At 44.3% G+C, this 10,529-nt stretch overlaps 1 protein-coding gene across 1 annotated transcript in view; it reads right to left on the minus strand.

Annotated features, from left to right (window-relative positions):
- TRIM24 (tripartite motif containing 24) overlaps positions 1 to 9,933 on the minus strand; it is a 60,449-nt gene extending 50,516 nt beyond the window's left edge. The window contains 1 exon segment of the mRNA XM_040544980.1: positions 9,425 to 9,933. Coding sequence (XP_040400914.1) covers positions 9,425 to 9,812 — 388 coding nt within the window. The 5' untranslated portion in view covers positions 9,813 to 9,933.
- Positions 9,934 to 10,529: the final 596 nt, after the last annotated feature.

Here is a 10,529-nt window from a genome sequence, read left to right on the forward strand (position 1 = left end):
CATCCACCTCCGAGTTCTTGCCTAGAGAAGAGACTGAGGAAAAATTAAATAGAGCTTCTCAGAGGAGATAAGTTCCTTTAACATTTGTTTCAACTATGCAAGCCAAGTATTCCAATGTATTTTGGGGATTTCAAAAAATTTGCTATCTAGTGGGTTATACCCTCATAGTCCCATTGCTGGAAAGAGAAAAGTAATTAAGGCCCAGCACTCTGTAGTTGGTATAGCCAACAGTTCACAAGTAAGAGTGAGAACAATAGCTGCTAACGCACGATGAAAGACCCCCTAAAGAACAGAATGAAATTACTGAGGGCTTAAAAAACAACTGGTTAAGCAAGCGAAGGTATTACTGCAGCTGGGAACCTGAACACTCAGAAGAACTATACCTAACCATACCCAACCCCGAAGCTTGCTCCCTCCAGGGTTCCAACACTCCCAGGGCATTTAGTCAATACATTACTGAGGCCTTGCTGTTAGACGCCACGTATCATGACGCAGCTCTGTGCTCTTTACACAAAGCTTGTCATCTAAACAGACTGTCTTTATCTCAGCAGCTGACTGATCAGTTGTCCATTACCCTATTTTATCATTTTGAGTCTGAAAGTTGAATTTCAACTTTTGTTTGAAAACTATCATCACAAGTCACAGAAGTTCTCCAGAAGGCAAAGATGATTCAGAGCTACTTCCACTTCTCCTTAAACCAACTGACTAGAAGGGTAGGTACTTTACACTCCTACATGACTTCAGCAAGTAGTGTACTCATTTTAAAGCAGAGTCCATGCTGAAAAAAAAACACGTTTCAATTTACACTTTTAGTGTTCAGGCCAATCTCGCACACAACTCATTTCCAGCAATGGGTCTGTTGGCGCTGGGCTGTTTCAGCAAGGTGCCGTATCTTGCCTTTAAAGTTAGAAGCCTGCTCCCACTTTGCAATGTCTTCTCCAGCCCTAGCAGAGTGCTGCAGCTCTCCACCCTTCTTTCTTCCTACCTACTCTTTCCCCGCACAGTTGATACCAGTGCCTCCCAGCTAGCAATGCTGCAAGCGCCCTGGTATCCCAAGTTCAGTGGTGGTGGAACCTGAACTTCTCTTGGGCTCGTTCACACTGCATCTCCTTAACCGCGTAGCAGGGCTCAGTAACAGATGCCTAGAAATGAATGACTTGCGTAAAGTGAACTTCTAAGTCCATTACATGCTTTCTGAATGCAAGCAGACATCCTAGAACATACACAGGGTTTTTTCCAAGTCAATATTCATGTAGAAATAGTCCCTTTTTTGACTATGTACAGTACAGACAGATTTGTCAGCTCAATAGGAAAAATACATACTCACTTCTCAAATTAGGTAAGCATTTTAATTCAAATGGTATTTCAGCTACAGCCTTGGGGTTTTTTGTTTATTTATTTATTTTTTAAATTGTGCTAGATTTACTTGAGGGACTAAACAGAAAGGGGAACTCGCCACTTAAAAAAAAAGTAGCCATGGGCAACTCACTTATTAATCAGAGGCAGGAATCTTTCTACAGTCAGAAAGCAAATGGTTCAGTTCTTATCTACGTACTCCTGCTTAAGGACAGTTTAGCACTGGAGTTTTAGATTTTTGTTTTGAAATGAGGATGTGCCTATGACCCAAATGCACTCGAGAAACAAGGGCCCTCAAAACCCATGAATGCAGTTCAAACAGCTGAACCTCACTTACTGTCATGCTTTTTCCGTAGCCCACTTATAAACAACCCCAGCAAACAAAATAGAAAGCTTGTTTAACATCACTCCTCCATTCTAAGTTAATAATGTACGTAAGGCAATATACAATTTTCCCCAGAAAAAAGGCTCAAATAATCTTTTACATGAAACTCTGAAGAGACAGAGGAAACATTCTTTTGCTCAACTTTGTTTCATACGTGACTTTGCAAGAGTGTTTCTTGTTAAGAATGGTGTAGTTTTCTTAATTACTTCACACAACCATTTCCCGCTTTGATATTAAACATTTGTTTTCATACATTCTCTCTGTCCTTTAGAAAATACATGTAGATAGTTCAAGTAAAGTTTCCAAATAGAATTGAGCTGCAAGTACACAGTTTAAACAGTAAGTGACTCTACAGCTACTTAATTGTTGAAATAAATTTTAACAGGATCGTTGGAGTTTTTCTATGACCTTTAAATTAGCTAAAGATTAAAAAAAAGCATCAGTAAGCTGTTACTGCAGATGAAATTTAAAGATTTTTTTTTTTTTTTTAAAGAAAACGTTCCATGTATAAATATCATTCTATGGGAAACACCAATAGGAAACTACTCAAGGGAACAACAACAAGTATTTTCATTACAAATCACAAAAAAAAAAGGCAGAATTCACTTCTGTCATTTGATTTCACTAAGCCTAGAGTGGATGTAACAATTCCCTGCTCCCCAATTCATTCAAATCCAGTGATAACAGTGCCTTCCAAACCACTGGGGCTGACTTGGTTCACCATGTTGCAGGAATTAAAACTGGTGGTCAGAGCCTACACAGAGGACCTAACTGCCTTTTCATACAACCGTGATCTCAGAAATGATACAACCTTTTGATTAAACCCCCCATCACATCGTTCTGTGTTTTCAGGACTGCCAGCTGTGTTGTCAAACCCACTCCACTTACAGTGCTGGTAACTAGAGTCTAAGCAGTTACTAGAATAATACGTTTTGACCTCCATTTGCATCATCCTTTTCCAGAAGGAAATCTTGATATTATTCACAGTTCAGCTGGATCACCTGCATAGGTCCCACACACAAGCTACAGGGCCATATTTACCTGAAGAACACATTAGTGTTAGCAAATCAGCAGAGACTATTGTAACAGAGCATTTCTTGTTATTGTAAAACTTTTACAAGCCTTAATTTTCAATTAAAGAAATAACAGATTTGTCATAAAGTCAGTTATTCACAGCAAAATCTAGTCACGTTGAAATTAAATTATTCTTGGTTTTCCCCTGCCTCACTTTTAGATTAGCTATAACAGGCAAAATACCCGCTTCACAAGTTTCCTGTTACTGGGAAATTCCACTAAATTATATGGAAATTCCATTTACAGCATCTTAACACAAACTTGCACAATACTGGCATAAAGCTTTTCCTGTACAGAAGTGCAGCTTCTTTAACAATACTACATTCAGAAGCAAGAGTTTCATGGAAATTCCTTCCTTAAACTTAACAAGCTGGTTAAAGTCAGGCAAACACAACCACTCTGTAGTACTCATAAGTCAGCAGGCCAACTTAAAAGCCCCTGCTTTTGGATGGCCTGCTAGCTCCTCAGTACATTTCTCTAATGAATGAACTAGACCACAAACAATGCACACCCCCTCCTCCACTTGCCTCTTAATGAACCTGTGCTCCATTAAGTTATTTTTCGCCTGTTCTTCAGACGTCATTTTCTAAAGAGGGATCTCTGTCACATGCATTCAAACAACCCAGTGCACTTTCAACTAGATACACATATGAGAATTTCTAGTACATTAGTTTGTATTTCCTCTGCTGTTCCTTATGGTCAAAAATTTCTTTCCTTTTTAGAAATATTAATTGCTTACCACAAACATTATAATATAGTCTTGTACTGAACAGAATTGGAAGGCTTCCTTCTGAGGATTTAAATCTTTGCTCAAAAAAAAAATCTAACACAAGTTCAACTATTTTGATAACTTGCTACAGTAACTTCTAAAAGGCTTCTAACTCAAATGAGCCTGGCTACCCCACTACAGCTGTTTTAACACTCATCTGATGTTTCTGATGGCTTCAGCTTTTTAATCGCCCACTTGCTATTGGTAAAAAATATCAAGAAAGTAAATGCATCTAACCCACTCTGAAAGTACTATTCTGTAAAAATGTATAGGGTAATAAGCAAGTATCACGTGCTTATATTAAGCATATATCGGAGCAAACATGATTAAAACTTCTCTCAGTATCATGTAGATTATTATTTTGACTGATTTTATAACTTGCTAGCCAAATCAAAACATCAATCAGGCCATCAAAACAATAATATTATATTTCACCTGTAGCAATATTAAATGCTTTTCACATCTGGGACTCTGAGAGTTTTCAATTCAATGTAAGCACAGATCAAAAAAAAGTATGAAAGGTATACCTTATAGATATGTACAAGAAAGCTATGTATGTTCTTTTCAAACACAAGCACTCCCCAAACTCGTTAAGTTCATTATAGGTTAAACAATTCATTTCAACCGCATGAAGTTTAACAAGAGCAAGTGCCAGGTCCTGCACCTGGGACAAGGCAGCCCTGGCTATATGTACAGACTGTGCGACGAGATGCTGGACAGCAGCCCCTCAGAGGGGGATCTGGGGGTTGTGGTTGACAGCAAGCTGAATATGAGCCAGCAGTGTGCCCTGGCAGCCAGGAGGGCCAACCGTATCCTGGGGTGCATCAAGCACGGCATCATGAGTCGGTCGAGGGAAGTGATTGTCCCGCTCCACTCTGCGCTGGTGCGGCCTCACCTCGAGTACTGGGTGCAGTTCTGGGCACCACGGTACAAAAAGGACATTAAACTATTGGAGAGTGTCCAGAGGAGGGCGACGAAGACGGTGAAGGGCCTAGAGGGGAAGACATATGAGGAGCGGCTGAGGTCACTTGGCCTGTTCAACCTGGAAATGAGGAGGCTGAGGGGTGACCTCATCGCGGCCTACAGCTTCCTCACAAGGGGGAGTGGAGGGGCAGGCGTGGATCTCCTGTCTTTAGTGACCAGTGATAGGACACATGGGAATGGTGTCAAGCTGCGACAGGGGAGGGTCAGGTTGGATATCAGGAAGAGGTTCTTCATTGAGAGGGTTGTCACGCACTGGAACAGGCTCCCCAGGGAAGTAGTCACTACACCAAGCCTGTCGGAGTTTAAGAAGGGTTTGGACTGTGCACTTAGTCACGTGGTCTAAAATTTTGGGTAGACCTGTGTGGTGCCAGGAGTTGGACTCGATGACCCTTGTGGATCCCTTCCAACGCAGGATATTCTATGATTCTCTGATTTCCTGATGGCACCCTAACAGAAATAACACTTGTAAAAGGATGCATAGATGCAGCCACAGATGTGTATGTATGTGGGAGCGTATGTATACATAAATAAAATATGGACTCTGCAGCACTGAAGATGGAGAGAGTTCAGTTTAATCAAGCGACAATATGCATGTTGAAATGGAAATAATCTCATGTAGCAGGCAGATAAGAAATCTTGAGTCTTCTTAAATTGAAAAGAAAAAGGTCTTTTCAGGACCTGAAAGAAAAGTAGATCTCTACCATAAGAAAGCTCAAATGAAGCTATGTTATCCTTCCTAAGGATCCTAATTATCAGACCTAAAGAGGGAAAGAACATGTTAAACGTTCTTATTTCTCTGTATGTAAGTTATTTCAAAAGCTGTATTTTCAAGATAAAATGAAGTGATGGCGTCAGAAAGTCCAGATGACAGCAGATATCAAGATCAACTGAGAATGTGAAAGAGTTTGAAGCTATGTAAAGACTGACTGTGGGACATAATAAAACAACCGATGCCACCTGCATACACGATGGGCATATCAAGGATTCCATCTTCATTCCTTGCCTTGCAGATCTCCAAATTGTATTGGCATATAAATATTTCTGAGCATTAATTGGCTGAAATGTGAAACAAACAACACTGAAATCCTTGTTCAGTAACTCTGAAGTATTTATTCCTTAATTAAGAGCAAGTATCAAACATATTTGAGTTGTTAGTCTGGACACTCCCTAAGAATTTATATCCTGGGAGTGTCCAAACATCCCATGGTTTTAACATCTTCATACAGATCTGTTTGCTGATCAGTTTGTCTACAGATGAAGCAAAGAAGAAATGTTTTCCTCTATCATTTTTTACTATTGACACTAGTAAGATTTAATTAGCATATCTGCATAAAGTTTTGCTACACGTTTCTATTCACGAGTTTTTCCACACACCAGGTGCCAACATACTTTGTGTGCAGACCGATGACAAAGAGCAAAACAAAAGCATGTTTACAACTTGAAACAAAATAAATAGGCTTAAAAAGGAACAGAATCTCAATCCGTAACTTTGCAGTTACCATCTAACTCTTTCACATTAAAAATTTCCACTTAAGTACAATGATGTTCAGGTACTCCCTCCTTTATGAATGCTGTCCTTTCAATTAAGCAAAGCCTACTACTCATGTCCAGTTGTTGAAGGACCACCCTGCCCAAAACTTGGGTAAACAATGGATTTATAATAGCAACCTTCTCATACACACCAGTTGATACTTGCACAATCAAATAGTAAAGAAGGGCCATTTGAGAAACGAAAGGAAAACACACATTAAATTAACCAAGGTATTTACTGACAGTATCTGTAGACATTTGCTCACAAGCAAGTATTACATTTACAGACCCAGTCTTGCAGCCTTCCCCACAGTTCATAAAGTTTCTGCCCAGCAACCAGTCATTTGTCCATGAAATAACCAAAAAAAAAATAAAATCAACTATATCAAATAAATTACCATTGGACATCCAGAAAACAAGCAGTGAGCTTTCTGGTGCTAACACCGTTGAAGTCACACAGCTAACTCTGCAACACCTTATACTTCAGGAATAGTACAAAGATCAGAGATTCCCAAGTATTCTTCTCTATAGAAATCATTTTATTTTAAAATTGAATGCATGTGACAGTATGGAGCATATCCGTACTGTAGACGGCCTCGCCATCAGCCTACCTCTACAAGAGGAATCCTGATTAACGCACACCACAAGAAACTCCTTGTGTCTTGAAGCTTTATCATTGCTACTACCTATGCTGAACTTTGCATTCAAGTAAGTAACACCAAAATTCATAATTCGCTCTAGATTCTCAAGTTTGAGACATTTTTCACAGCACTCCTTTATTAGTTATGTTTTTACAGCAAGAGAACCAGTGTTCCCACAAGTCAACTTCCAACGTACACACAAGTATGTCAAGCAAAGGACCTTTTCTGCTTGGAAACAGTTTCCCAAAGACAAAAAATAAATGAATAGGACCCCACATAGCCAGACTATACACAAAATTAATTTTTAGTTACCTGTTTCTCAACCAATGTGGACATGAGCACAGCACTCCTTTGTAAGGCTGGCTCACTGAAGCACTTGTCAAATCAGATCCCTTCCTTTGTTCCAGACTGACTCCCTTCTATCAATCTTTCTCCAGGTTTTTCTGTGCCTCGTGCTACTGCTCAGCACACATGCATAAGCATCCTTTCTGTTTATCTTTCAGGAGCTGCTTATAGTTTGTAATTCTATTGTGGGCCTTACCTAGGACATTCCTTCTAGCAAATAGCTTCCTTGCTGTTTATTTCTTCAGTATAGGCACAGTATCTTATAATTTACATCATGTGAGGCGTTTACTGTCCAGCTTTCTAAGCTGGTAGTGTTCAGTTTACTACTTCAGATGATTTCTCATAAACACTGTGCAACATATTACCAGAGGAGATGACAGATTTCCACTGTTTTGTCCGTCCTTCTGTCTTCTGAGACTTTAGGAACTCCTCCAACCATAATATTTTTTTCCACTATAATCAGCTTTGTACAGTGACACCATTTTTTAAAAAATCCTAATTTAAGTTTACAGTGTTTTATATCAGTCGGAAAAACAAAGCAGCCAATGCACATCAAGTTCACAAGTCTACAGTCATTGTCAGTTCAATGAAGCCAGAACGGTGACAAGAGAAGACCTAAGGAATGTGTCAAGAAGAGTGGGAGATCTATACAGGTCTCTTCTTCCTGTTGGGCAATGAATGGTAGTGTGGAAGCATGCAAATAACTAGAAAGAAAATAGAATGAAAATCACGTCACCAAAAAATAGCATGTATGTACACTTATCGAACGGGGAGGAATATGTATAGTATTATTCATTCATACAGAACCAACTCATACAGTCAAAAAGAGTGAACAGAACTGCCAGCTTACAACTGGTGCACAATTCATTGTTTTAGCTATCCTTTGTCCTCTTGTAAGCAAGCATTTGAACAGCACTGATCTTTTCATTCTTTTGGTACATCTCACTTCATGCTCAGCTATGAACCCCTATTTGTGCTACATTTAAATATAGCATCTGGGAATTGAGCTATGCTGTTCATGACCTCAAAACTTGTAAGACAATTACACACTCCCTCAACCTATGTTGCAACTCCTGAGCTAGCTGCATCTCTACCCCCTTTCTCACTTCCAAGTCACATCTTGAAATATCCTTCCATACACCGAAGTTTGTGCTTTTTATGTTCCTCCCATGCAGGATTTCACAGTTCTACTCCGAGATGTATGAGCAATAACATCTCTGGGATCCACCAAGCTTAAAAATAGTGGCTTTGAGTCTCTCAGCTTTTCCCAGTTCTGGGACTTCTGACTAGACAGTTTGACTCCCACATAGACAACACATTAAAATTAAAGTCTGAATGAACACACTAACACCGATAGATATCCATGCAGATGAAGAGGCTCGGCATATCTTGCAAATAAACTATGTGGGTCTGACTTCCTCAGACATTCTCAAGCAAGGTGTTCTCTCCAATTGTCCTGATTAGTCCTCTCTCTCTCGAGTGTTTTTCTTAGGAAATGCTGCAAACACTTCACGTATTTGAGTTGTAATCTTTTGGGTCAGATCTGCCAGCAAGATTTCTCAGTAAAAACATTAAGAAGTGTGCTTAAGGAACAGCGGCCAATACTTGCTCAGCAGTGGCTAATCTGGAGCTACTGCTGCCTTCTTCATGCAGAATTTTTGCCTGAGCCCCCACTGCGTATCCCAAAAAGCACAAACACCGCTATCCATCACGTCCTGTAAAGAAGCTCAGTTTTCATTACGTTTTCTGTTGAGATTCTCTAGGATCTCCACCCGTTTCCACTAGAGGATGCCTGCTTGCACCTTTTTCTAGGATAAAGTTGCCTTTAACCCAATAAAGCAGACCACTAGGACTGGGAATAAAAGCGTCAGGAAGTTGCTCCCAGGCTGTAGCAGCTTCTCAACCCATCCCCGGGCTGTGTTTTTAAACACCCTCGCTCAAGCTACGGCGGCAGCACACGGGCTGACCAAAACTTTGTGCCGGCACCCCGCGCTCGGCAGAGCCGATTTGGGAGGTTTTAAACCAACTCCTTCCCACAGCCCCCCTCCACGTGGACGAGCCTCGCTGCTTGAGCGGCGGGGGGACCCTGCCGGGGCCGCGGGTACCGGGGCCGGGGGGAGGAAGGAGAAGGCGCAGGGAGGAAGGAGGGAAGCCGTCCCGGCCGGGGGAAGTCGGCGCCTTCCCCTCCGAAGTGGGAAATTTGAAAAGGGAATTAAAAATGCGCAGGGAAGCCCTCCGCCCCGCCGCCCCCGCCACCTGCCGTCGAGCCCCTCGTCGCGACAGCACCCCCCCCGCGCCTGTCGCGACACACGGGCCTCCCGGGGGGTGCCGGCGCCTTACCGGGCGTGCAGTGCAGGGGCGAGGAGCCGGGCGGGGAGGGGGGCGCCGGCGGCTGCGGCTCCTTGTGGGGGGCGGCGGCGGACGCGGGGGGGCCGGCGGGGGGCAGCATGAGGTAGCGGTCGGGCGGCGGCAGGCAGCGCAGGCACACCGAGTGCAGACAAGGCAACAGCTTGGGCCGCCGGCTCTGGATGGGCTGCCCGCACACGCCGCAAGTGTCCAACAGGTTGAGCGGGGCCGCCTCCCCGCCGCGCTCCGACGGGCCCTGGCGGCTCTCGGCCTCGTTCTCCCCGCTCAGCGCCGCCGCCCCGCCGCGATCCGCCGGGCCGGGCAGGGCCCCCCCTGCCGCCGCCGCCGCCGCTGCCGCCGCCGCCGCCGCCGCCTCCTCCATTGTCCTGTCCGGAGCGCCGAGGGGAGGGAGGGGAGCGCGGAGGAGGAAGGCGGGGCGGCCCCGCTGCCCCCGCCGCTGCCCGCGGGGTTGTGCCTGCCCCGCCGCGCCGCACGGCCAACGGCCGGCACGCCCCGCCCCGCCCCGCCCCGCCGCCGCGCCCCCTCCCCGGGGCACGCCCCCTAACGGCGACGTGCGGGGAGCGCCCTCCCGGCCCCGCCGCCCGCTGGGAGGCCCCGCCCACGGCGGCCGTTGGCGGAGTCCCGCCCGCTGCCGGCGCCCCGCTCGCCGCCCTCGCTGCCGCGGCACAAATGGCCGCACCAGGACGGGCGTCAGGGGGATTCGGCGCCTCACGGAGGCTGTGCTCCTCGCCACCCGTGTTACGTGCGGGTGCGTGCCTGTGGAAAATCTGTGTTCGGTTTGGCGTGTGGTGTGCACACCGCCGATCACAGGTGCATGAGCTGACTGAAGTTGGTTGGGAATCAGTACAACTAAAAAAGTACGGTTCTGGTTTGGACACAAAATTTTATTGCATCAAACGCTTTAAGTACACGTCCCTACATAAAACACTGCCTACATTTCAGTTCCAGGCTCAGAACACCTCGTGGCAATCCCACCCAGACCCTAGCGTCAACCGCTAGTAAAAAGGAGCATAAAGAAGCCACACATGACAAAAGACTAATTTCTTTAGCTCATAGAACAACTGCTTACAGGAGCAGT

This window comes from Cygnus olor, chromosome 1 (genome assembly GCF_009769625.2).
Source record: "Cygnus olor isolate bCygOlo1 chromosome 1, bCygOlo1.pri.v2, whole genome shotgun sequence".
NCBI lineage: Eukaryota > Metazoa > Chordata > Aves > Anseriformes > Anatidae > Cygnus > Cygnus olor.